Here is a 27,411-nt window from a genome sequence, read left to right on the forward strand (position 1 = left end):
ATTGCTGGCTATTCTCAGAGGGTTTACGCTTTCGGCCCCTCAATTTAGGAAGCACATCGGGGTGCCGGAGCTGCTCCAAGGAAGGGCCCGAGTCTGGAATACCGATCCCGTGAGGAGCGGCTGAGGGAGCGGAGTTTAGCCCGGACGAAGAGAGGCACAGGGGTGACCTTACCACTCTTTACAACTCCCTGAAAGGAGGTCATAACCAGGTGAGGCTCGGCTGCCTCTCCCAAGCAACCAGCGACAGTATGACAGGACACAGTCTCAAGATGTGAGAGGAGAGATTTAGGCTGGAGATTCGGAAGAACTCCTTCACAGAAAAGGGGCTGAGACATTGGGATGGGCTGCCAAGGGAGGTGGCGGAGTCACCGTCCCTGGTAAGGAAAGACTGGACGTGGCACTCAGTGCCCCGGTCTAGCTGACATGGTGGTGTTTTGTCACAGCTGGGACTCGATGATCGCGGAGATCTCCCCGATCTGACCGCCTCTGGATTTAGGGACGATACCGCCGACGCCCCGAGGAGCCGCCGCCGCCCTCAGCGCGGCGGGGCGGGGGCCGCGGCTCCGCCCGCGCGCCTCAGCATTTCCGGGTCGGAGGCGGGGCGGCGTGAGGGGGCGGGCGCTGACGTCGCCGGAGGGTCCGGGGGCCGCTCGGCGCCTGTTTATTGTTCTCACCGCCGCTGCCGCGTTCTGCCTTTCCCGGCGCCTGCGGGGCCGCGGCGGGAGGGAGGGCGGGCGGACAGCGAGGCCGAGCGAGCAGAGCCCCTCCGCCAGCGGCGGCGCGGGGGCGCAGGTAGGAGGGAGCGAGCGGGCGGAGGCGCCGCCCGGGGGCCGTTAACCCGTTTCCGCCTCTCCGCAGCGCGAGCCCGGGCGGCGAGCGCGCGCGTCACGCCGGAGCGAGAGCGGGACAGCCCGGGAGCGGCAGCCCGGGAGCGGCCATGGCCTACGCGTACCTCTTCAAGTACATCATCATCGGAGACACAGGTGGGTGAGCCCGGCCCGGGCCGCAGCGGGCCGGGGGGAAGGCCCGGCTCCCCGCGCCCATTTCCGCAGTGTTGGCAGTGCCGCCGACGTGGTGGCTCCGCGCGAGGAAGAGGCGGTGTCTCCCCGCCGCCTCTGCGCCGCGCCCCGCCCGCGGCCTCGGCCTTGTCTCCCGGCGGCCTTGGGGCCCTGGCTGCCGCCTCCGGGCCTGGCTGGCGGGGCAGCCGGCCTGTCTCCCGGCCCTGGCGGCGGCGGCAGAGCGGGGCAGCCGGGAGGGAGACGGCGCTGTCACAGCGAAACTTATACATGGGTAGCGCCCGTCGTTTGCAGCCTTGTGGCAGCGAGGCCACACTCAACCCCGCAGTTTTGAGATGAGTTTCTGTCTCATTGCTGTGAGTTACCTTCAGCTCAGGCTGCAAGGATGCTCTTTCCAGTCTCGGAGCTGGAAACTGTGTGGAAAACATGCTGTCAGAAGAAAATTAACAACCCTGGCTCTTCCAGCCTGATTTAAAGGGCCCTTTTTTTTTTTTTTAATGTGTATATATGTACACGCACCCCTCCTGCATTGGGCAGGGATGCCTCCAACTTGACCACATTGCTCAAGGCCCCATCCAACCTAACCTTGAACATTTCTTTAAAAACTTACTCCATTCCATTTGTCTGCTGTGTGATGAATAGCAATGGTTACAAATGCTGCTGGCATAGCCAGGAATGGGAATTGCTGCTTCAAACCCCTTTGCCAATATATTTTATGCTTCCTTGGCCTACTGTGGATGGGAGTAGCATACTTTGATCAAACTGTTGTCAGGACAAAGGAGCTAACTTAGTTAACCATGGTGCCTGTGTATTGTGCATTTTTCTTGTTGTTTTCCTCATACCTGTCTAAATGCCTTTAATAATGGCACACCTGTTATTTTAGATGCTATTCTAAGGGTGCCTTCGTAATTGTACTTCATGCCCATGGACCAAATTATCTGTTGGCGGATTATAATTATACATTGCAGTTGCATTACACATGAGGTTGTTAAATACACTGGATGCAACTACTGTGTGACTTTTATCTGCTTTTTAAACATACATACAATTTCTTTCAGGCTTCTGCAGTAGCAGCTGTAGTACAAGTGAATCTTTAGAAATTATAGAATTAGAACACAGCTATAATGGTGGAGGCATTAGGCTGTAGGTGATAACTGAAAATTCTGATTTTTATCGAGTGTTTATTTGAGTGACTGTTCATCAAGCCAGGACAGGGATTACCTGTACAAACTCAAGTAAGAAGAGGTTTGTCAAGTCAGGGTGCTGCAAGATGGTAGTGCACAGTTCAGAATGACAGTGTGTCAGAACAGGTGGCCAGTTCTGGTGCATCTCTAAAAACTGTAGTCATTGGTGACTACAAGTGGTGAAGTGCTGAAGACAGCAGCTTACAGCTGCTTTGGTACATTGATTGTATACTGATTAAATTTTTACAAAGAAATAGCCTTCATGTAATGGTCTGTGCTGCACTCTGGCATTTGAGTTGCTTGAAATGTGAAATACAGAATGGATGTGTATCATTGCTGAAGTTGTTGCAGCTGCTTAAGAGCCAAATATCGGAAGAGTAAGAGAGAGGAAACACAAGGAGGAAAACGGCTCAAAAATTTGCTGTTGGCTTTTTGGTTAGTTTTTTTTTTTTAATTCTTGTCGCTTGTGTTCTTGAGTTGCTACAGGAAGCTAATTAAAGTTACTGCAATGATTATTCTTGAAGTAAATTGACTATGTCAATAGTGGTAAGTTGGTTTTGCTTTTATTTAGATCTCCTGTGAGTCTTTTAAGTATTCTAATAAAGCTAGTACTGAAGAGCCAATTTATGTTGTGCACAGTTGCCAAGATGATGATGATAGTCTAGGTATTACTATTCTTCCTCAGATGAAGACAATTGCACTCAAAGTTCAGATGATGGACGATTGAGTGGATGGTGACTGTCCTCTTCAGTTCCCGTGGTGTTTTCCCACAGGGTTCCATGCAGTGAAAATATGCCACTGGCCTCACAGACCATGTAGATTTCATAACAACCATGAAATTTGTTTCTGGTATTTGATTTAGAGTCTTTGGAAATGCCTCAGCTGCCTGGTGACTCAGCAATTAGTTGTAAACAAACTGTAGGAGAAAACTAAGAGACTCAGCTGAGGACAGATGTTAACATTTAGCTCCTCTTTCAGCACTAAAAAACAAAGTAGGTTGTGCGATCCATAAGCAAACCAATGAAAACCCCCTTGAATTATGCAAGGCACCTGTATGTGCCTTCTTTGAATTGTGATTCCACATTCTTTCATCTGCTTAAACACAGGAATTCAGAATGATCTCAGTCTCTTAAAATGACTGCCACAGAGACTGACTGTGCAAGACTGCCTTGTGTTCAACAGTTCTTGTCCCTTTGCATTCCCTGTTGCATTGGTCATTGGCATTCACTTAGTTTTTTTCTTTTTCTGGTGCTTCAGGCATGGTAACTTTATGAACATGGGTTTGCTTCTGACCTTGTTCTTAACTGTATTTTTTGATACATAAAAATGGTTTTCTGTATAATTGGAGCTGGTTTAGGATCTAGTCAGTTTTCTATTATGGGATAGACCTGAAATACCATGGCTGTATTTCATAAATCTGTGTTGTTTTTACATTGTAGCAATGGGACAGTAGCTATGAGAGTTTAAAAATACAAGTACTATGGAATACTGACTACTGTGATAGTTTACCAGGAAAAGTCCTTTGATCTGGCTATTTCCAAAGCATTACAGGAGTTTGCAAATGCATTTAGAAGCATGTGTGGTGTGTGCTGCATAGGGCTGTACCTCTGAGACCTTTGCCTTTATGGTTGATGTCTCTGATTTTGGTTGCTGGTAGGAGTTGGTATCTTCATCCACTCTTCCCTATACATTTGTCTCTGGCCATGAGTTGAAGTTGAGATGGACTTTGATCTGAGCTAGGCTGAATACTCTTGTCATAGGAGAATTGTCTGTTTGTGCAGTTGGTGACTGAAAGTTTGACATTTTTTTCTTTTTATCTCTTCTTCTCTATGATGGTAAAATCTTCTTTACTTAAATGTTTGTTACTGGCAGTGTACCATGTGGGAATAAACTGGGAATGATACAAGATTTCAGTGAAGATGAGAGCTGGAATAGTTTTATCAGAATAATACACATTAACCAGAATTTACTTATATTAGAGTATGTCTCTTAGATTCCACCAGAGAATGCTCCTGAACTTTAGGATATCTAAAGTACCAGTTCTGCAATGGTCAGAATTCTTGAGCAGGTTTTCCTGCTTTTCTTTTTTCACTGCAGCAACTCTGAGCTTTTTGCATAATGGACTTTCACTTGCCTTTCAATTTTACCAGATAGTTGCTGCTGCTAGACCAACAGTATCTCTAAGTTACTTTTATTAGGAGGTGATGATGAAAGAAAATACAGTTGCTTGGTGATCTAATTCTTACTCTCTAGAGTAAAATAAGCTGTCTAGTCAACCATTTCACTTGTCTAGGAGACTTTCAAATGTTGAAATTAAGCAATTATATTTACTTTATTTTTCAGTCCTCTTTGTGAAATATTCCTTGTGTCTTTGCACTTTACTCTGGAAGAGCAGCTGTTATTAGCTAGTAATGTTTATGACCAGAGTCTTTTGCCCTTATTTTCTCTAAGTATGTAATAGTATTTCTTGGCTAAACTGGTTTTCTGGCTAAACTTGCAGGAGCTGGTGTTAATACCCTGTGATAGCTTGAGAATTTGTGCTGAAAACCAGAGTACTGGTCTGTACTACTTATATCTTGCTTTGAGACACTTTCAATGATGCTTTAATCCCAAAAGAGCAGATATTAGGTGTTGTATAAGAACATCCTCTTAGCCTCTTAGAAGTTGTTAACTAGAATTAACAAACTATATGTCCATACAAATGGTTTCATGAGACTGGCAGTGTGCACACTTGTACTAATTCTAACACTTTGTTTAAAAGAAATCCCAAACACCTTGCGAGTCAAAAGAAATCTAACCCAACCCTACCCCCAGTTTCATCTAAAACCATGTTATTGTGAACAGCTGGCAGTTTCTAAGTTGTTTCTGATCATGCAGGACATGAATTTCTTTTACAGACTCAAATGTAGCTTTATTTTATTTGGAAATAATTTTTACATAATTAAACCTACAGCAGTGGAGCAGTGCCATACAAACTGAAGTACAGTAAAGCTGAACAGCTCCTTTAACTTTGTAGGCCTGTGCTAATTGTTATGCATAAAGAAAAATTTTACATCATTGGCTTCAAATATGCTGTTGAAAATGTTGAAGTGTTGAAGCTGAATCAGATTTAAAAGAACCATTTTTATTACTTATCCTGAAATTATGTAGGCATCATGAGGGATTTTGGGGGTTGTTTTTCTTCTGTTCTTGTCCATGCTTATGTTTGTATGTGAACTACTTTTGCTCTGTACGTGTCAGTTTGGAATTTTTTAAGTTTCTTCTTCGTATAAATTTTATTTAAAGCTTTCCCATTTGATGGTAGAGTTCTGACCAAGATATAACTCACTGAGAAGAGGTTAAGAAAAATCTTTGCTTTAGGTTCATGTCTGGTTATGCTTAGGCCTGTAAAAAGGTAATACTGCACTTTCCAGAGTTGCATAAAGCTGATGTGTTTGGAAAGGGAGGAGAGAGGGAATGAACTGCAGCCTGTGATAAGAAGAGGGCTTATGAAACACCTAGAATCTCTGCAGACTACTGGAAAGAACTAAAAGTATCTCATAAACCAGGTTAGAGGTATGTATCTTGTGGCATTTATAATGTGTAATTGCCAAGTTAAAATCGAAGTTAGTTTTAAATTCTGGGTTCTTTTATGTATTATCCAGATAATCTATTTTATATATAATATATATAATGTAATATGTGTGTATGCATATATATGTGTGTATATATGCATATTTTATATAATCTTGCCCTATCTTTAAGATGTATTTTTATTTGCTTTTCTAAAGGAAGGTAAGAAAGCAGGAAGCTTGTTTCAGCTCGGTTGGTATTGTGGCGCTGGTTTCTTGGACATCCAAGCTAACATAGTTGATTACATGTGAAGGGTGTTCTTGCTCCCCATACCTTTTGGTGACTTTGATAGTCTGCCATGATCTGGATCCACTCACTAATGCAGTAGAAGAGTACCTTCTTTTTACATTAACTTTTTTACTTAGTGGCTAAATCAGGTGATTTGGCCTTGTGGCTGTGCTTTCCAGTCTGGGGTACTTTCAAGGAAGGAAACTGGATCTAGGAAGATTAGTGAGAGCAAGATATCAAAGGGAAATAGGTCTTCATCTCTGTGTGTGGTGGACTGATTGATCACCATCAAGTACAAGAAGAATAGTTCTGTGGGACTGTTGAATTAATCCAGGGTTTATCTGCTGCCAAAACAAGTAGACCTTGTTGCCACTTCTTGTCTCATTTATGAGCTCTGCTGCTTCTTAGCTGTCAGCATCATTGCTTGTGTGATCCTTCAGAGAGCCAGCTCTGTTCACAAGGGTGATTTGAAAAACAAAACTAAACAAATAGTAGGTATGCTCAAAAGAGTGCAAGAGTCCTTTTGGGTAAGAAGTGGAGCTGTGTGGGAAGGAGCGAGTCTACTCACCAGAGGCAACAGGCAGATTAACATAGGAGACTTTTCTTTAGCGTTCAGTTTTTATTCTGTTTGGGAGGACTACTACTGGTAGTAGTTCTTTTCCCCTGTCACCTTTCTTGGGCTATACTGGTGCTTAGGTGAGCAAGTAAGGAAATTTTTAACCTCCCCCTACCCTTTTTTTGTTTAGTTTTGAACCAGGTCAGCTTTTCAAGGCAAACATCAGTGGAAGAAGCATTGATGAGTTTTGTCTAGAGGTAAAAAAAGCCTGGAAGTTTTCCTCATTCATACTTTGAAGCCAGTAACTGAGCTTTCCTTGCCCTGTTGAAGGGAGTCAGGAAGGGGAGAAGGAAGCAAGTCAGCTCTCTTAGCTGAAGACTAGCTCTGCTGTATCATCACCCATGCTGTGGTTCAAGATCTGCTTTTTTCTTTTTTTTTTTTTTTTTAAATGCTATGAGTGCAGCCTATCACTGTAAAAAATAACTATTTCCTTTCCTATGTCTTCTGCAGCTCTAGTCTCATGCACGTACTGGTGTTTTGGATGATTGTAGTACTGTGCTGGATCTGTTTCTTGGTGTACTTTGTTGCATATGAGAAGGGACAAGAGTAGCTTTACTGCTGAGCCCTGAAATAAATACAAGTATGTAAAGGTAGGGCTGTGTTGAAGCTGGGCCAAAGTGGACAGCAGCAGAGTTCTGGCAACGGTTTGTCTAAGGAAACTGCAGAGTTGCACCCAGATTAAGAGGAAGCAATTAAGGAAGGCAGAGGAGTTTGGAGAGTCCACTCAGTCTGCTGGTTTGGAATTTAGAGCTGGAAGGTAAAATTACTGTAGCACGAGTTCTACTTCTCATCGCTATTTGAGTACCAAGAAGCAATGAAGGGATTCTAAAACAGACACTTGAAAAGAAGCAAGCTGCCTTCCTTCTGAGCACATAATCCATTGTTTTTGTTTGTTCCTAAGCAAGAACTTCTGTTTCCTTTGGTTGTTGAAGTGTACCCAAGCTCTCTCGTAAAAAAATACTAGATTTTTCTTTTCTGGAGTGGTTTATCTGAAGTTATATTAAAATAATTGTGGCAGTAAAATGGAGAATGAGTTAATAAATAACTGAATCTATCCCTTTTGTGTTCTGCAATTGACTGTCATCAAGACATGCTCAACTGCTTTTCATAGTGTCTGCTTCATTTCAGGTGTAAGATTTACATTGCTAAGTGAACAAGATACCTGGTAAGCAGCCACTCTGTTCATAGAGTTAACTGGTGTAGTTACTTTAGACCACCTGCATGCCTTAGAATTAGCTGTCTGCAGCTGTTAACTGATCTTTGCAACATCTGTTTATGTTACAAGGTGGTAAACTACTCAGGCATTCATATACCACTCCTGGTGTCTGATACATGTTCCTGGCTGTGGTACATGTTCCTGTCTATGATAGGGGAGTTTGCTCAAGCCCTGGAAGTGATTTGGGCTACAAACTTTTTTCTTGAGAACTTTTCTGATACAAATATGTATTATCTTAAAACTATAAATTGAAACTTCTGTTTCAGTCAATAGCAGTACAAAACTTGGGGACTTTCAGATGACTTTTTTTGTTAGAAAGTTCTGAAATAGCAGGAATGACATTAAAGGGAAACTGTGTGAACCCATCAGTCTGCAGTCTGCTCCTAAAAGGCCTGCTATGGAGGAGTGACTAGAGATGCTGTCATCTTGTGCCAGTCTGAGCCAGTCTGAGGGTTTGCATCAAAGAGGCTATGCTTGTCATCTTCACTCTGCTGAGGGTGGTGTTTGTATGTTCAATTCAACCAGCTTGGTCACCAGCCTTAAAAGGAGAAGCAATATCAGATTGCCACTTGAGAACTAGTGCTGGAATACCTAATAAAATGCCACTTTGGTTAGATTTTGAAATAACTGTTCCAACATTTGTAAGATATGTACAGGAATACTGGATTAGTTTAAGGTTTTGGTTTATCCGTTGATACTGAAATCACTTTGCAAGGTTAATGGCAAAAGCTTTTTCCAGTGTGGCTTACAGGTTTTTTGTGAGATGGTGATTGTTATCTGATAGGGCAGTTTTATTTCATTTGTGATATAAAAGTTATCTGTGTATATAAACATTGTTCACAGAATTACAGAAAAAGGGTTGGAAAAGACCTTTGAGACCATCAAGTCCAGCCTATGACCTAACCAAACACGTCCTCATCAAGTAAACCACTGAGTGCCATGTCCAGCCTTTTTTTAAACACATCCAGGGATGGTGACTCCACCTCTCTAGGCAGACAATTCTGTTGCCCAATGACTCAGTGAAGAATTTTTTTTTCAGACATCTAAGCTGTGTCCTCTCATTCTGGAAGAGACCAACCCCTCACCTGACTACAGCCACCTTTTAGGAAGTTGTAGAGAGTGACAAGGTCACCCCTGAGTCTCCTTTTCTCCAGGCTGAACAACCCCAGCTCCCTCAGCCATTCCTCACAGGATTTGTGTTCCAGCCCCTCACCAGCCTTAGTGCCTCCTCTGGACATGCTCAAGCGTCTCAATGTCCATCCTAAACTGAGGGGACAGAACTGGACACAGCACTCAAAGTGTGATCTCACCAGTGCCCAGTACAGGGCAAGAATGTCCTCCCTGCTCCTGCTGGCCACACTATTCCTGATCCAGGCCAGGAGCCATTGGCCTTCTTGGCCACCTGGGCACACTGCTGGCTCATGTCCAGTCAGCTGTTGGCCAGTACCCCCAGGTCCTTTTCCCCTGGGCACTGTCCAGCCACACTGTCCCAGACACATTGGTGTTACCCACCATCTGGGGGACACCACTAATGACTAGATGCAGCACATTCTCCACCACTCTCTGGGCCCTGCCATCTAGCCAGTGGTTAACCCAGTTAAAAGAGCACCTGTCAAAGCTGTAGGCTGCGAGCTTTTCCAGAGTATGTTGTGGGAGACAATGTCAAAGGCCTTGCTGAAGTCCAGGTACACAAAATCCACAGCTTTTCCTGCATCCACCAGGCCTCCTAAAAGGAGACCAGGTTTGTCAAGCACAATCTGCCCCGCTGGCCATCCCGTAGGTGCTGTGTGGCACTCAAGGTGATCTGTTCCATAATCTTGCTGGGCACTGAGGTCAGGCTGACGGGCCTGTAGTTTCCTAAATACTCCTTCCAACTCTTCCTGTGGATGAGCATTGCACTGGCCAGCTCCCAGTCATCTGGAACCTCCCAGCTGAGCTAGGATGGTAAATGATGGACAGTTTGTCTTTCTGTTGAAAACTAAGGCAAAGAAGGCATTAGATACCTCTGCCTTTTCCTCATCTTTAATAACTAAATTCCCTCTTGCATCTAATAGAGAATGGAGATTGTCCTTGGTCTTGCTTTTGCCATTAATGTATTTATAAAGATACTTTTATTCTCCTTTACACAAGTGGCCAGACTACGTTCTAACTGGGCTTTTGCCTCTAATTTATTTCCTACATGACCTAGCAATTCCCTTAAGCATTTCTGGAGATACCTGACCCTCCTTCCAAAGGTGATACACCCTATTTTTTTTCCTTACTTCCTTCAAGATCTTCTTGCTCATCCAGGCTCGTCATGTTCTTTGGCTCATCTTTTGGCACATAGGGACTGTCTGTTCCTGTGTCTTCAAGCTCACTTTTTGAAACATGTTCATCCTTCCTGGACTCGTTTATTTTTAAGGGCTGCTTCCCCTCCAAATTCTCCAAATAAGTCTCTTGAACAGGCCAAAGTCTGCCCTCTGGAAGTCCAGTGTGGAAATTTTATTGATGCCCCTCCTTGTTTCACCAATATTGAAATTCTATAATTTTATGATCATTGTGCCCTAGACAGCCTCCAGCCACCACATCTCCCACGAGCCCATCTCTGTTTGCAAACACCAGCTCTAGCATAGGCCCTCCTCTGGTAGGCTCACTCACCAGCTGTGACAAGAGCTGTTCTCTGAGTAGAATAATTAATACTTTAAAATTCCATACAGTTTTGTGTTCTGTCCCTATGGCTCCTGTACTCTGCCTTTCTGTTTCTTTCTTTCTTACCTGCAGTGCTTTACCCCACTCCTCCTCCACTTCTTTTATGTTTACTAATTTTTTAGGAACAGAATCTATACTTGCTTCAAAGCTGCTTGTGTTCTGACAGCTTGTCATCATAAGCCAGACAGCTAAAGAAAAGAGATCTAGTAAGGCAAATGCTGCAGGTTTTGCCTTGGACTACAGTTCCATGCCACTCTGTTATTGATCTGCTGGCTGCTGCATTACTTTTTCCCTCATTTGAACTAACTCTTATGCTTGTCTGACCCTGCATTAAGCCATTTCTGTTTGCTTTGTCAGTCTTGTCAGATTAGCGTGCTAACCCAGCAGACAACTGAAATTGCTTCAGAGCTCATCTAAGCTGTATGGAGAAATGGACAGGAGCATAATATAGGGAAGAGAGTGGAGACAGCAGCACTAGGAAATGGCTTAGGCTATTGGAATTGCTGCATTGTTTGGGATATTAATCTGAGTGTCATCAGTTGGCCACAACTTATTTTGTGACAAAACTAAATGTATGTTTCCTATTTCTTTTAGAATTTTATTTCTTTTTAGATTTGGTTGAAACTGGATACTGGTCTTAGAATTAAAGTCCAAAATGTGATAGGTGGTGATTATATTTCTGTAGGCTATGTTTTGTCATTAAACTGTCCTAAAAAAACTTACTGAATTTAGTATTAGCAAGACCAGTGTCACTATATGCAAACCTCTGGTATGCATATCTTTTGTTGGTAGTGTGGCTCTTTTCCTTATCTTTTTTTTTTGCTGTCTTTCAATACTAGATATGTCTCTTATGATGAGCTCTTGCTGACCTCTAGTATGTGGCTAGAAAATCTTTATCTTTCTGGACAGATAAAGTACAGCAGGAACTTGGGTGCTAGAGTATTGTATGCTATGTGATAATAACTCCATTTAAACCAAATATAGTGCCATCAAATTTTTGAGGCTGAAAAGATGAAGTTTGACTAACCCCTCCAAGTAAAAGGAGAGGAAAAATTCCTACTGACTGCATTAGCTTCTACTTTTCTGTGCTTTCACATATGGAAGAGATTGCCCATTTGCTGACCAGTGTCCATGTAATGGAAAGTAGCCACACTGATTTTGGACACGAGTTGGTTATCTGAGGGGGAGAATGTTTGTGTTACCTGTCTGACTGTAATGTAAACTGAGCTGCTGCCAATTCTTAGACTGCTTTTTGGCCTGTGAGGAACCAGTGGGCAGCAGCATGTAGTGCTTGTAAGCAGCCACAGACCTGCTGTGGTTACCTCAGGGGATAAATAAGGAGATAGATGGGAGACTGATGCTATTGAGGGCCTGGCTAGTTTGGAAGAAAGCTGAACATACTGAAACAGAAACAGATAAAGGGGAGTAGCAAGCCCTGTAGTTATTGTGGAGAGAGGATGTAAAATGGTACTTTGAAGGTCTGTTAGAAAACTTTTTTCCCACTTAAAAATTTTAAAGGCAGAACTAGTTTTTCAAAAGAATAATTCATTGTTCAATTTTTGAAAATAACTGCTTTGATTATAATGTTTCTAGAACTCTAAAAGCTGTAATTAAAAAGTTTCATGCACTTCTAAGTATGTAAAATCTAATACCTTCAGCTCTAGTAATTAATTTTAAGCAACATGTAGCATTTCCTTAAGTTAATTTCTATTGGTCCTTTACAGGCTTTCTAAAAAAATTTGTTTAACACTTACTTTTATTTCTTTTAGGTGTTGGGAAATCATGTTTATTGTTACAGTTCACAGACAAGCGGTTTCAACCAGTCCACGATCTCACTATTGGTAGGTCTTTTTTTGTGCTGCCCTCTGTTAGTAGTTAAATGTATTTATGAGTTTGCATTTATGAGTTTGTTGTGCTGCACAAGTGCAGGATTTGTGCTGTATTAAGGTGGCAGTGAATATCTAGCTAATGAATATTTGTTAGCTCATGAAACCAATTGGGAGTCTTTTATTGGGAGGGTACAATCTGAAGCATATAAAAAATGTATAGCTGCAGTATCTAAACTGTTTCTTCAGAAAAGCTGAAAACTGGGCACAGAAGAAGAATTGTCCAAGATTGAAATGCACTGATGGTGATGGAAATGGCATTTTTTCACTAAGGGACACAATATTAGCCTAGCCATAAAACCTTGAAGACAAATTACAGATAAACTATAGCAAAGTTTAAAGATGAATAAAAAAATTTATTTGAGGAGGCTAACTTTTGAAGAGAGGACTGAAGTGTGAATGCATTTGCTTTTGAAAGGGATAGGGATTTTCTTTCCCAGCTCTTCAACTGGATGTTGACCATTTGTGTTAGGTATGATTTGATACTGGGGGAATGGATGCATGTTGACACATTGCCTCGGATCTAACTACAGTAAATAATACAAACTTTTATTTATCTTTCCACACAAAATAAAGAGCGTGATACTAAATTCTTCTGAGGTCAGGTTTAGTCTGTGGATCAGTTTTGCTGTTAAGCATAACAGATGCTAGTCTCAGAGGGGGTTGCAGAACCTTTCAACTTGTTGATGTTCTTTCAAGGAACCTATCAGCTTTAATCATGAGCCTTGCACAAAGTGTATCCTAGTCTCTATTTTTAGTTTGTGCCCTGTAGTAGGTAGGCTTTCTGTGTTTGGGAGTACTAAAATAGCTACTTGAAATATAAACAGATTTTCTTCATGTAACAGAATGTATCAGGTGGTTTGATTATGAGTTCCCTTTCTCTTGACAGTCCTTCCACATTTTGTGTGTCTGACATATAGTTCAAATTCTTTGGCTAACATCAGTTTTTCAGATATTTGTGAGGTCTTGGCAGCAGATAGGCTGGCTAAAGAGCTTGAGTACTTTAAGGAAACATGACTTGTTACCATCTTTTCTTCTTTGGCCTGCCAGATATATGGCACCTTATATATCACTCATGCATTTGGCAGCCCTGTCACCTCAGACTGATAGGCTCTGGGAAACAGCTTCACTTCAGCAGGGTGCTGTAGTGCCAGTTCTTTGCTTGGCATACAGCTAGCTGAAATCTGGGAGCAGAGCAGAAATTGAAGCTGGTAAGATGAGGTGGTGAACCTAGAAGCAACATAATGAGGGATGTAGTAATGGAGCCTGGAAAACTGCTTGAAAAGGAGGGAAGAAGGATTTTAGCTTTTAAATTTTTAATATATTTTTAATCCTGCAATTCTTTAGTGTATAACTCTGAACTCACTTTAGCGTGTTAGCTACGTTTTCCCATTTTGGTCAGACAAAACAATTCCTCTCTAGGTCTGGAAATCAAGGACACCTTATTGTCTCAGGTCACAAAAATGTAAACAGAAGTGATTTGGCAAGGAGGAGCAAACTTTGGGTAGATGACTTCACTTACCTGAAGCTGTAATTGGCAGTTTAACCCCCCCCCCCAAAATGCAAATAGACCAAACTTAGAAAAGTGTGAAAACTTGTGACCCATCATCCATTTTTGGGTGTAGCCCCTGGGGGGAGCTTCCTCTGTCTGTAATGTACCTGAAGGCCCTTCAGTAAATATACCTGAATTTTATTCCTCTTGATTTTTTTCTGGCTGCTGATTTTAGGTAGTCCCTAAAGGCTAAATGATTTGGAAAATTTTGTTAGGCTTGCCTCCCAGACACTTGGACAGTTACCTTTCTTCAAGAAAGCTCTTTCAAGCAGCAGGAAAATCTGCTAAAAGCAGGTTGTGAAAGAGATTCAGCATTGACTGATTGTAAACTTACATTCTTGCTTTTGTAGTACTTGACATTCTTCTTTCTGATATGTGCTAATAATATAATCTTTTGTAAAATCTGTTCAGGTGTAGAATTTGGGGCTCGAATGATAACTATTGATGGAAAACAGATAAAGCTTCAGATATGGGATACGGTAAGTAATTAATCATAAAAATTGTTTAAACATGTTGCTCCACTAGCTTTTCCTTTATTCTGGCTAAGCTCTCTATCATCAGCATCCAATATACATAGTGTACATTGTCTTGCATCTTTCTTTGGTTTCTATGGAGCTCAAAATTTGCCAATGTTTCCTTTTTTGGGGGTGATGTGTTCTTTGGCATTTGCACTGTAACTTCCTCAACACTTTATCAGATTTGTAAGACTGGAATTCCTGCTGCATCAGTATTTGGTGAAAGTCTTCTATATTACCAAGGACTTATGTTTCTCTAAACAATCTTTCTTCAGGCATTCATGCAAGATTTGGTAAATGCAAAATACTGTTATGAAATTGAGATGTGTCTGCTGCCTTTCATAAAGAGTTCTCTAGAGGAAATGCTTGCATTTACAAAGTAAAGGAAAATACATGACTTACTTTTCATAGAAGACCTAAGGAAACAAGTTCAAGACAGCAGATACTTCAGTCAAGAGGGGACTGGTAAATGCTTTAGGTGTTTTGAAACTTCCAAAATTCTGACTTTGACTTTTGAGGGGGTTCAGGTTAAGAACATATATTGGATATTCTTGTGTTGTCTGTCTCTTTACTCTAAAGCAGTCAGCATCACTGTCTACACTTCTGATAAAGCAGGTTTAAGATGGTTATCCTGGTAGCTTTTAAATGTGCTTGACTGTTCACTAAGACAGAGTTGCCTCTTTCCTTTTCTAAAAGCATTTTAGGATACCTTTAGAAACTGACAGGTATGTGATCCCTAGCCTCATGCATCTGCTCTTTTTGGTACAGCCAATCAGTGAAAGGACATACATTCATATATGCATGCCTACATATGGGCATGTGTATTAAAAATGTAAATAAGTATAATATTTTAGTGAACTTCATAGGTAAGACCTTAATTATTTTACAAGTTCTTTACTTGACATGGCACCTAACACTTGTGCCTCATTGTAAGTTCTAAGAAAAAAGCATAGAACTATATGGTCAGCTTACTTTAGATTTTTTCTGCCCTGGGCATTTTTACTATTATAATCGAGGATTGCAGACTGTCAAGGTGGCTGAGAAATTTTAAGTTTGGTCAACAAGCAAATCTGCATAAAAAGTAGCTTTGTAATCAAGCCCTTAGCACATAGTGTGACTGCATACCTAAATTGGTCCTTGTTTTCTAAAATTGGGGCAGATTGTTTGTAGGCAAAAGTACTAATTTTACAACTGTCTTTCACTGGCTTTGGAACTGATTCTATTAATCTCCTTAGATACAAATGAACTTCAACTGTTTCTGTAGATCATGCATTTCCTGGTGCCTCTGAATCAGTGGCTCTTTGCAGTCTGGTTGTTGTCTTGAATGCATGCAACATGTCCAGCCAAAATGGCAATCCAAGTGCTTTTGACTATAATTTATAAACTCTATTTGAGCAGGGGTTTTTTTCTTTAGTATATCATGCATAAATTAAAAATACTAATTGAATGCTTTTGTACACCGAGTCGATTGTATGGTGGGTGTTGTACTTAATAATTTATGAATTATATGCAGTGAATGACTGTATACTGGTCATAGTTAAGAGTTTAATTGTATGCAATCTGATTTTTAAAATGCTGGATATTTCTGTTCTAATGCAGTCTTGGTTTGTCAGCATATGTAAATTCCACTGTATAATTTCTGATCTGGGTTACAAAGGTGTTGAAGGTATAGCGAAAATAAGAAACATGATGAGGTAATTCTCAAGAGGTATTTTACTTATGAGTGTTAAGGTACACAAATGTCTATAATGATCGAGGTTACTGTGCTCTATCTGCATTGAGCATTTTTTTTTCTGTTAGCCAAAACTGGTAGCTGTTACTTGTGCTATCTCTGTATTTATTAAGCTGTAACAACTTCTGTTTGATGAGAGAAGGTTCATTTTACACCTGTTGCTAAGGAAACACATGAACTATTTATGTTTTCAGTTGGTGCCTACTGAGTCATGGCACTAACCCTTCTCTTATTTGGTGCTAGCCTCATACACCTGCCTTTAATCCATCATTGAACAGGATGCATCCTGAGCTGAGGCATAACAAGTGGAGAACTTGATAAAATTTGTTTGGATTGCTGAACAGTGAACTAGTTTGCTTAAGAGAATCAAATACAATTCAGGTTTTTCTGGCCAGACACTTTTGTGCAACAGTGCTTATTTTGTGTTGTTTTCAGCAGATGACTGCAGCCCTGAGGAAAGGCGTGTCATAGTAATGGGAACATATGGAAGCTGCAGCATACCTCCCTGCAGGAGTGTGTTGCACCTTACAGGGACAGCTGAAGCTAACACTGTTGCATGTCTGAGATCCATTTGTGTGTCTTTCTTGTATGATAACTCAAGAATATTTTACTTTTTCATTATCATCCTAATTTGGATTAGGAGCATATTATGGAATTTAATTGTGTTTACTGTAGTCTATTTTCCATGTGGGAGTACACAAACCGAATTCCTTTTCGATGAGGCCAAACTGGAAGATATGCTTAAGGAATACATGTATGCCTGTTAGAAATTGTAGTTCAGTATTTGGTCCTGTGAGCTGGTAGTCTAGTAAAACTAGTCTGATGCAAAAACACACCTAGTCCCAGCCCCCTCCCCCCAAAAACCCCACAAACAAAAATCTGCATTCCGTGAAAAATACTCAGTGTGGCCTTTGCATTCTTAATTTTATGTGTTGCAGTCTCAGCTCTAGTGCTATTCATGTCTGCACAAGCAAATAGTGTCCTGTTGTTCTCTCCCAGCTGCAGGCTGTTCTGGATCTCCCCACTGCTGGGCTCTGCGAGCTTGCTGCTGTGTGTGCTGTGGCACGCCCAGGTGTTTAGGTCTGTGGGTGTTTGGGTTTCACTATTCCTTTTTCGTGGTTTTTTTTGGTCTGTAAAGAGGAGGTATTGAACCAAATTGTTTGTTTGTGTGTCTTTAGTATCTAGATTTATTTCTTTTCTTGTATCTTTAGTCTTAGTAATGGCTTCCAGTATTTGGATGGACTGAGAAATACTTTTGTCCAAACTGATCGGTTGGTAATTGCTTATTGTGATAAGTCAAGCTCTTTTGTGGAAATGTGGTATTTGAGCTAGTGTCAACTGCACACATAACTTTTAGGGGAGCTAGAAGTGGTTTTACAGCAGTTAGTAAGGATTAAAATAACTGTTCTGGAATCTGTTAAGCTTCCTGAGCTTAAATAAGCTGTGCAGGTAAGGTTGATTATCTTACAGAAGCAGCATAATGCTAAGGAAAATTAAAATTGCTTCTCCTCAGTAAAAGTTCATTGTTGTAGAGAGATAACTGGGCTTGTTACCAGGCTGAGTCAGTGGCCTTGGTTTTGTTGTTGAGGGGGATGTTCTGTATTGCATCAATTGCATTGACTGTTACTAACAAGTCATTGTTGATGAGGAAAAATAAGCAGTAATTGAAAGAGGATATTTCTGTCAGACACTGCAGTAGGAGAGATCTGTGATGACACTAAGTAATGCTGATGTTCTCTAAATTGGTATCAATACGAACTTTTCCTGTGCACTTGAATCACTATATTTTTAGTATCTGATTTAGCTTTATTTCATGCAAATCCATGATTTAAAAACATTAATTCGTTATTATGTTTATATATAGTACCTTAGTCTCGCTCAGACTAAATATCTGAAATAATTAGTTTTTGTAAACTAATTTCAAGTAATTTCTTGATTTCCATACAAGTGTACTTTCTAATTGAATTTGTAATATTTTCTAGTAGCTGAGAGCTTGTATAAAAAGTGTGTTCGTGAAAGATTGGAGGCATAATTGTTAAAAGCATATTTCCCTTAGTCTGGATATACTAATTCTTCTTGGAAATTAAGATATTTTTGTTTGCAGTTGGTTTGGATCTATTACAACCAGATAAAGTTCTCTTAATTTATTGAATATTCATCCCAGTGACTCTGACAATTGCTAGGATGTAGGATTCACCCCCAAGAGCTATTTACTAATTTTTTATTTAGTGATGTTTTCTACTTGCTTTGGTAGTCAGAATACTTATATGTTTGTGGGCAGTTAGTCTATTCTTTTACTATATTTTTACTAATTTGATACTAGCCATGGTACCTGCATGCATATTGCTGCATCTCATAGCCCTCTGTTACACTGCTGTGAAGTTCACAGAACTTAAAAAGGAGCTCCTTTAGTTTCTGAAACTAGTCTGATCATCAGTCACAGACTGTGTTTGCTGCCACGTGGGAGGATTAGCTTATTTCTGGATCTGTGGATTGAAGGGTGAGGCAGGGAGATTTGTCTGTTTAATAGTTATTCCTGTTGCTGTTTGTTTAATACGACCATCATCTGAACTTGAGTGCCAGTAGCTGAAGTTATTGTTCACACCCATGATGTCACTTTAGGAAGCTAAGGCAACTTGATACACTTCCTATCTTAGTGTTCATAAACCTATGACATGCTTAAATGTATTTGGCTATGGAAATACTATAGTATCAGCATGTTATTTTCTGAATTGTTTTTTGATTTCTTGTCAGTTTATTCATGTTTTCCAAGATTTCTGCAAGAGCAACCTCTTGCTTAGGATAAGGCCTTAAATGGGAGGAGTATGAATCGTGTTTTTGCACCAAAGAACTCCTGTTTTAGTGGGGGTTGCTACTTAATACCTAAAGGTTTCAGATTAAGTTTTTTTCAAGTTACAAATATAAGTGTATTTCTGATAAAGGAAGGCTAAAGCTTTGATTTTGTGATGTGTTGAGAATTTCTTTAGATATCTAAGTGTCATTTATTCAACAACAGGAGAAGGCAGATGTGCAATTATCTGTATTTAGACATATATGTAGTTTCATCCTTGGGGATCTTGAGTCCTCTTGAAATTTCAGTTCTTACTGCATGCTGACAGGGTTTTTTCAAGCAACATGTAACTTGGCTAAATCCATCGCATAAATTCTGAGACTTTCATATATTGTGATAGATTCTTCTTTATAAGCATTTTTAGTTCTATTTTTGTTTGGGAATGTCTTTGCTGGCAACATCAGGGGTTGTTTTTTTATTTGCTTCTGTGCATCATGTTTGTCCTAAATGCTAGTAAACCACCCTAAAATTATTTTTTTTTTCTGGATTGGAGACATGATTGCAAGATTAATGCATTTGTATAAACAAGTTGACATGTGATTAAGAGGCTGTTAATATATTTTTAACTTTCAAAACGATATTTGAAGGTATGTATTGCTCCTCTTTCTTTCTGGAACATTTTATTCCAGGGATCAACTTTGTGGAGTGGTTCCCAGCTGGCAGCTGTCACAGGTGGTGTGACACTTGCAAGTTGGTTATTTCTTAGATGGCTTTTTAGTCATCTTTGTAACTTAGGAAAGTGTAAACAGGTAAACAATAATTCCCAATGTGAATGAGATGTTCTGTTACCAGTTTTGAACATACTACATATGTGTGCCTGTTTTCAGAGTGAGGGAATCTAGAGCTATTAGCTAGGTGTTGTAGTTCTCATACTGCTTGTGGATGTGTACTATAATATTCCCTCCTAATAAAAACTATTAGTCAGCTTGGATGCTGAAGGCCTGCTGGGACATTCCCAGATAACTTGGTCCTTAAAGAAATTTTACAAATTCTTCAGTGTTGAGCATGGAGAATTCAGCAAAATAATGAACTGTTTTCTAGGGAGATGCACTATTGTGGGTGCTGTTTTTAACTGCCTTCTTGTCCTGCATTATGTCTCTTTTCATGTTTTCCCTTACTTTATAGATTCACAAATACCCAGTTAAGGGACTTTCAAGTAACTCTTTGTAAACAAGGATTTGCCTGTGTATTTTGCAGTTGATGCAACTACTCCACATACTTGGAAATGACACCAAGATTTCCTGTGGGAATAGTAACACTTGGATTATTTTTTTTAAACATACCAGAGATACTGTGTCTGTGATAACATAGTTGTATAGCTTAAGTGTCCCTGAAAACTTTAGTGCATGACCTAAATCTGCTTACATTGTTATTTTCAAATTGTGTTTTGGTTTCTATACTGAAGCATGCTTTGAAAAGTACATGGTATATAGATCTGTGCAGTTGAAGCAGAAATGAAAATTTTTGTACTTGCTTGAAGACCTATGACTTCTAGAACTATGTCTGTATAGACTAGTCTCTCCTGTCAGAAAGTTTGTCTGTTTCTGTGAACCATTATGGTATGAATTGTAAAAGCTTACAGAGTAGAAAATATCCAAAAAAGAATGTTACTTAGCACTTAAAACATTGCTTGTTTATCAGAGGCTCACATTTTTTTGAGATTAGTGAACTACTTGTGTCAGACCTAGCACCTGTTTGTCTGCAGAGAGAGGAGGCATGTTCAGGCGTGCTCGGTGTGCAGTTACAGGCTCCTGCAAGCAGCCATGTCTGAGCTGGAGTTTCTGTGTGAAGGAGCTGTCAGGTCTGGCTGACCAGAAACATCCTCCATCTTCCCATTTCCACTGCAGTGTAACTGTGACCGTGGGTGTGACCTGGGATTGTCTTGGAGCAAAGCTCGTTTCACCTGTACTGGATGTAATGTGACCTTGGCAAGCACCCTGTTTAACATTTGTCTCCTGACTATTGCCCCTGCTATTCCTGATACCACAGCCCCCTGCCTCCTGCACCATCTGGATGTGGAACTCAGCAATCTGCTTTGAATGGCCCTGCTTGAGCCAGGGAGGTTGGAACAAGGGACCTCCAGAGGTCCCTTTCGCACCTCAACTGTTCTGTAGAAAAAAAATTTTTAATATGAAAGAAAGATAACAAGTTAAGTGCTGGATTTTGTAGGAACGTGAAAGGGATAGTAATAATAAAATTATGCTTAAGACAAGGGGTCTTTCTCTGGTATTGAAGCTGATTTTATTTTATACTGAGCTTCTATACTGCTGCTTCTATCTGTTGCTGCTTGTAACAAGCAGATAAACTTGGGTAGGTCCTATTTTGTAAGATGGATAAAGTACAATTATAGCACACACTATATATGTTTTTAAAGTCAGTTTTGGCTAATAGCCTACACTTTCAGTTTTGACTTATTTTGACTTTTGAAACAGCTTGTCGCCCTTGAAAAACAGGAAGTGGACAGAGAAAATGGTCAGATTTTAAAGCAGGGTTTTTTTAAGTAAAGTAAAAAGTGGCACTTAAAAAAAAAGCTATGCAAATGTATTCTACATGTCTAACCCTATGTTTTGCCTTCTATATCGACCTTCTAGATATTGTTCAGAATGATACTGTTAAAGTAGCCAGTAAATTTTATATATAAGGTGTTTTTCTTATATAATACATTTTTATGTTTTAGAGTAAATATTAGAATCATGGAGCTTCTTTACAGAAACTCAGTTTTCTTTTAGAATGAAAGAGAATTGAGTTTTTGTTGTCCATTGGTATATGTAAGCATAAATGGATTATTACTATATGGAAAATGTGATCCCTTTACCAAAGAAGGTACTGTTTTTCACCCTTTCCTTAAGGAAGCAAGAATATTTGAATCTCACCATTGTCAAGTGAGACACAATTATTACAGTAGTTTCAGTATATACATACTCAACTTTTTAAAGTAAGTGATTCTTTTAAGAATTCACAATTCATACATTTTAGTAAGATCTGCTAGAACTTCTGACACTATTGCTTGACCATGACTAATTTACTCAGGGAAATGAACAATTTCAGATGTCAGGATGGAATTTATGAAGGTGTAAGAGGCAGTCTTAATGTGTTAGGGGAAGTCCAGGTTGTATATGATTTTAGGCAATGTATGGAATCTCCTGGTAACAGTAAGTTGCCTGTTTAGCAGGGAAATGTTTCATTTATCTATCATCCACTTGAGCTAGTCACCACACTAAGAAAAAGTGGTAAAGTTTACTTGAATTTCTATGTAGGAAACCAGGTATTATCACTAAAAAACTGCTGGCTATTTGTTTTTTACGATTTCTTGGTGTCTTCTACTGGTTGTCTGTATTTTATTACCAAAGTTTGCATGAAGATGTACTTGGACTCTTGTCCAAGAGCATATGTGAGGGTATTCTAACAGTGCTGAAACTATTGTGTTGTACTATATACTATATGTATACTGTGTTGTACTATATGTTGTACTGTATTTTATAACTGTTTCCTCTGGAATGGCTAAGATAAAATGGTTTCTAAAATATAAGTTACTGTTTATTCTGGAAGATAAGGATGCTTTCTGAAGACTGAGAACATCTTAACTTGTTGTGCCGCTGTTTGTGTTGAGTGACGGTACCTAGATCAAGTTCCCTTTGAATTCAAGATCTGGTATTAAGTACAATAACTTTGAGAAAAAGTTCTCCATATATTAATTTTGTAGGCATGGCTGAGGGGTTCCTTGGATTTGATAAATATTTCTTTTTTGTGTTTAAATCAGGGCAATTTCCTCTAGTTCTACAGTTCTACTGCACATAGGGTTTTTTTCAGCATTAGTATTTTTTAAGTATGTTCTGTGCTATCTTTGAATTATGCTAAAGCATCTGTTAATGCTAAATATTAGAAGTAAATATTTCTTCTAGCAATTGTCAAGTGCTAGATAGCTCTTCTGAAAAACATGAGCATGAGGAGCTCAATATCTGCAGCCATGAATATTTTTCAAGACTGTATTTTGAGCATGTTCTTTAGGCGCTGAGATTTTTACAGAATACTTTTCTGTGAGAACTATCTAATTTATGTAGACTCTGAAGTTTTTCACAGTGTATATGAAGATGACTCTTGCATCTTGTAGCTGCTTTGACAAGCATTATTTATCAAGTACAGAGGAAATTGATTAACTGTGGAGCAGAATTGTGTAAAATTGAATTCACAACCATTTTCTGGTTTTTCTTAATAAAATGATTACTGAAAGAATTCCATCTGAAGACTGTTGAAAGCTGGCTGCAGTTTATGATATAACGGATAAAATCTGCATCCTTGGCCTTCCAACAACCTTTACACCAGCAGATGGTGGGCGTAAAGATGTCATTCATCATTTATTTACAATGGACTTTATTTATTCTAGTGTCAACAGCTGCCCCAGGGAGCGGGTTATTGAATTCAAATGTGAAGCTCTGGGTTATTTGCTTCCTTTCAAATTTGTCTTCAGAGCTTAGTTGCTAGGAGTCCATTCTGTGCTCTAATAATGATTCATGTATTGTGAAGCCATTCAGTAAATTGGGTTGTCAGGGATTGCCAAAAAAGGTTTAGAGGTCTTGTTCCGATTTTTTTTTCTTTTTTCTTTTTTAACAGCTCTGTGCTATAGTTGGTGTCTTCTCCCTATGTGCTCTTGCTACTGTTGGAGACTTTGTCCCCAGTTGTCCCCTTTCTGATTTCCCATTCGTACTCTTCCTTACCCCATCTCTCAAAAGTAGAATTCTATGATCCTGTATTGTAAGTTCCTAATTTTCAGGAACAAAAAATAAGTATTAGATATGAAATAATGAAACTTTGTGTTCTACAGGCAGGGCAGGAGTCCTTCCGTTCCATCACAAGATCATACTACAGAGGAGCTGCAGGGGCTTTGCTAGTGTATGACATTACAAGGTGAGAATACCAACTGGATTACAGTGATACGTCTTTGTAGAATTCTGCTATGGTCTGCAGTAGTGCTAAGTGTCTATTCTAGTTTGGCTTTTTGTATAGATCTGGTAATCTAACATTGTGTCAACTTTAAGTGCTCTAAGTCAAGATATAGCATGTGTTACCTATATGCTTCCAGTTTTCTCTGCATGGTAGTTGAGAAGGCATGCATAAAGTCTCAGAAAGAATGAATATTTTTGTAAGCTATTGACAATCAACCTCTGGATTACCTTTATTGAGAAATACCTGAAAATATTTCATTAATTCCTTTCTAGTGTTTTATTATCATTAGGGATATTTTTTTCTTTAATTATAACAGATTACTGAAATACTGTTCTGCAAAGGAGTGAAATGGTAAAACAAAGAAGTCTGGTTACATAAAGAGTACTGGGAAACTTCTACCATTGCTATGTTTGAGGTTTGAAAAATACAGGTCTTAATCTGATACTTTTTAGCAGCTGTTTAGAAGTTACTGAAGTTTCCCTGCTATATTAAAGTATCTATACGCAGTTTTTCTGTAGAACTGTGGGTATTCCGGCTGGTTTACAAAAATATTCAGGCTCCAAAGTACTATTAAGTTGTGTGTCTCCTTTTGTGGATCTTGGTTATTGCTGTTACATTGAGCAACCACTTGTACTAGAGGTTTCCTAGACGTTTTTCCTTTTGTTCCCTTTTCCTGTTGAAATATCAGGAAGTAACTGAGTTCCAGTAAATCAATCTTCGATTCATAAATAAAATAAAATAAATAAAATACGGTATTTTAAAACCATTCTACAAGCATGGGATTTATTACTTGATTTACACCTGCTGTAAAAAAACTGTAATGTATCACATTCATGTACCTCACCTTTAAAAGATTTTACTGCTAAGTTTATTACTCAGATTACAAACTCACATAAAAATTATCAGCCATTTTCTGCTTTCAGTAAAACAAATATTGCTGTATTTGACTATGTTGTTTAGCTTGGTTGAAGCTGATGGGTACTTTTAAAATTCTATTCAGTTTTTATATATATATAAAATTACAGATTCTTACAGCTCTAAGAATCCTCTGTATTCTCCGTACCAAACATGTTTTCAATTACTTTTTAGGCAGAGTTCATTAACACTCCTTGTTTGCTAAATTTTTGCTCGCCCGTTCTCCGTCTCACAAAGGGATTACTAGCTTTTATCCCTAGAGCATGTGCACTAATAAATGAGTTGGTTATTCAAGTAGAGAAGTGGACTAACAGGGGAGAGATTTCTTTAAATACCGCTTTTAATGTTCATTCTCCTCTATATTTAGGAGAGACACTTTCAACCACTTGACGACTTGGTTAGAGGATGCTCGTCAGCATTCCAACTCCAACATGGTTATAATGCTTATTGGAAACAAAAGGTAAATTTTTACTAGATGGTATTTTGTAAAAGGGAATTATTTAACTTCCATGTATTTCAGCTTTTGGGTTTTTTATATTTGTAGGCAATATGTTAACTTTAAATTCCCTTCTATCACTGTGCATAGTTCTGTGATGAGCCTAAAACCTTTCCTATTCTACTTAGACTAATACAATGCAGCACATGGATCAACTACATTACATTCTGAATATCTGTTTAGAATTAATTTTATTCGGAAGGATTGGTTGCAAATGTGTGAAGCAATGGATTATATGAGCTATCTTCCCATTATGCTTTTCGTTTCTGGAATCACCAGTTAGATCTGATCTCTCCCTTACAAAGATAATAGGATTCTTAATTTGAGGTGTTCTAAAGTGCTTTGGTTTTTGGCAAGTCTCACATCAGAGAAAATGTAATTAAAAAAAAAAAAGCCCATAGTACAGGACACACATCATAAACTTCTCTCAAATGTAAGAAGTGCATACCTCAATGATTGAGACATTTCTGATTTACAAGCCTCTTCCATATTCTGTAGCTTTTAGCTAGGATTTGGGCCAGAGAATGCTTTTTCACCATTTCCTGGTAAATTCAGTGGGAGATAAAAATATAACTAAAAGTTGTGGAAGCATTACTCAATTTGTAAACAATTCCTTACTTGTTCTTTTCATCAGCTACACTGTCTAAAATTATGAAATTGTTCCCTATTGATGCGGAGACTTCGTAGTGAAAGTCTTAATAAAACCACATCAGTGAACATATCTTAGTTCTTCTAGTTCTTGATTCAGTGAATTATAGCATCATAGCTAGACTTTTTACTGAATGCAGAATTTTTTCAAAATATGGAAAGCATCACCTCAGAATTTAATAATTATAGGCCTTTGTGTAATTGACTTGAACTTGTCTCCATGCCTTAGCAGTTCTTGAAGGTAAAGATACCAGTTGAAATAATGTTGTATATGCATGCCCCTGAAAATTTCATGAGCAGCCAGATCATTTCTTAGATGCTACTGAGAAGCAGCCCTGTGATAGTGAATCTGGGTTTGCTATTTGGGCCTGTTGAACTCTTTATTTTCTTCTTCCCCCTCTTCTCCCTTCTTTTTTCCCCCCACTGCCCCACAACTCTCTACCTCCTCCTGAAAACCCTGATACATATTAAGTCATTGTGAAGCCTGTCAACTTTTTTTTTACATTATCTGGTAAATGACTACGGACTTTCTTTTTTATTGAGGAATGCATCAAGCATAATCTTGACAAATTAATATACAAAAATGTACGCTTGTTTTATTGAATGAGGCTTTGGTAAACCTGTGATGGCCCTGACCAACTGTTTTTATACTTGTGTGAGTAAAAATATGGCACTGAGAGAACAGTAAAGTGTACTGTTTATTTGAGATATGTTTGCATACTTAATTGACATCTGTAACTCTTTCTGATTATTCTTAGCTGTTAAACTAAATTTTCACATCTTGCATTCTGCTGATGCAGACTGATTTGCTACTTGCAGCTAGCTCAGTAATTCCCATTTACAGCTAGGTTTATTCAAACAATAAATATACTTAAAATGTGCACAATAACTTGTTACAGATTGAAGTGCCACATGAACTGAAAGTCTTAAAAAATTCAAGATTTTTAAAGGATATTATTTTCAAGGAGGGCAAGAAGAAAGCACCTTGAATTTTATTGCATTATCCTGAATGAGTTCTTACGGTAGGGTGTACTACTAGAGATGGGTGGAAGGAAGGAAGAACGTGTATGCTAGAATAGTAGTTTTGAAGGAATAAATACTGCTCTTATGACTCCCAAAAGTGCACTTGACATAAATTTGTAGTACTGATTTATTGCTGGATTTCAAGAGTGTTGAGAATTTAATTTGAAATATAATGGCTATTTGTTGAAAACATTACAAATACTAGTGTTAAAACATTACAAATACTGTACTTAATCTTCTTTCCAGAACAAAGCATAGCTATATTGATCTAGTAAGACCAAATGCTTCG

At 39.2% G+C, this 27,411-nt stretch overlaps 1 protein-coding gene across 1 annotated transcript in view; it reads left to right on the forward strand.

Annotated features, from left to right (window-relative positions):
- The first annotated feature begins 612 nt into the window (after positions 1–612).
- The window catches only part of RAB2A (RAB2A, member RAS oncogene family), a 40,266-nt gene continuing 13,467 nt past the window's right edge, over positions 613–27,411 (forward strand). Inside the window, exons 1-5 of the mRNA XM_079300003.1 lie at positions 613–983; positions 12,330–12,401; positions 14,410–14,477; positions 23,919–24,001; positions 25,323–25,415. Of these exons, the coding sequence (XP_079156129.1) occupies positions 938–983; positions 12,330–12,401; positions 14,410–14,477; positions 23,919–24,001; positions 25,323–25,415 (362 nt within the window). The 5' untranslated portion in view covers positions 613–937. The remainder of the gene's footprint in view (positions 984–12,329; positions 12,402–14,409; positions 14,478–23,918; positions 24,002–25,322; positions 25,416–27,411) is intronic.

This window comes from Erithacus rubecula, assembly GCF_903797595.1.
Source record: "Erithacus rubecula genome assembly, chromosome: 3".
Taxonomy (NCBI): domain Eukaryota; kingdom Metazoa; phylum Chordata; class Aves; order Passeriformes; family Muscicapidae; genus Erithacus; species Erithacus rubecula.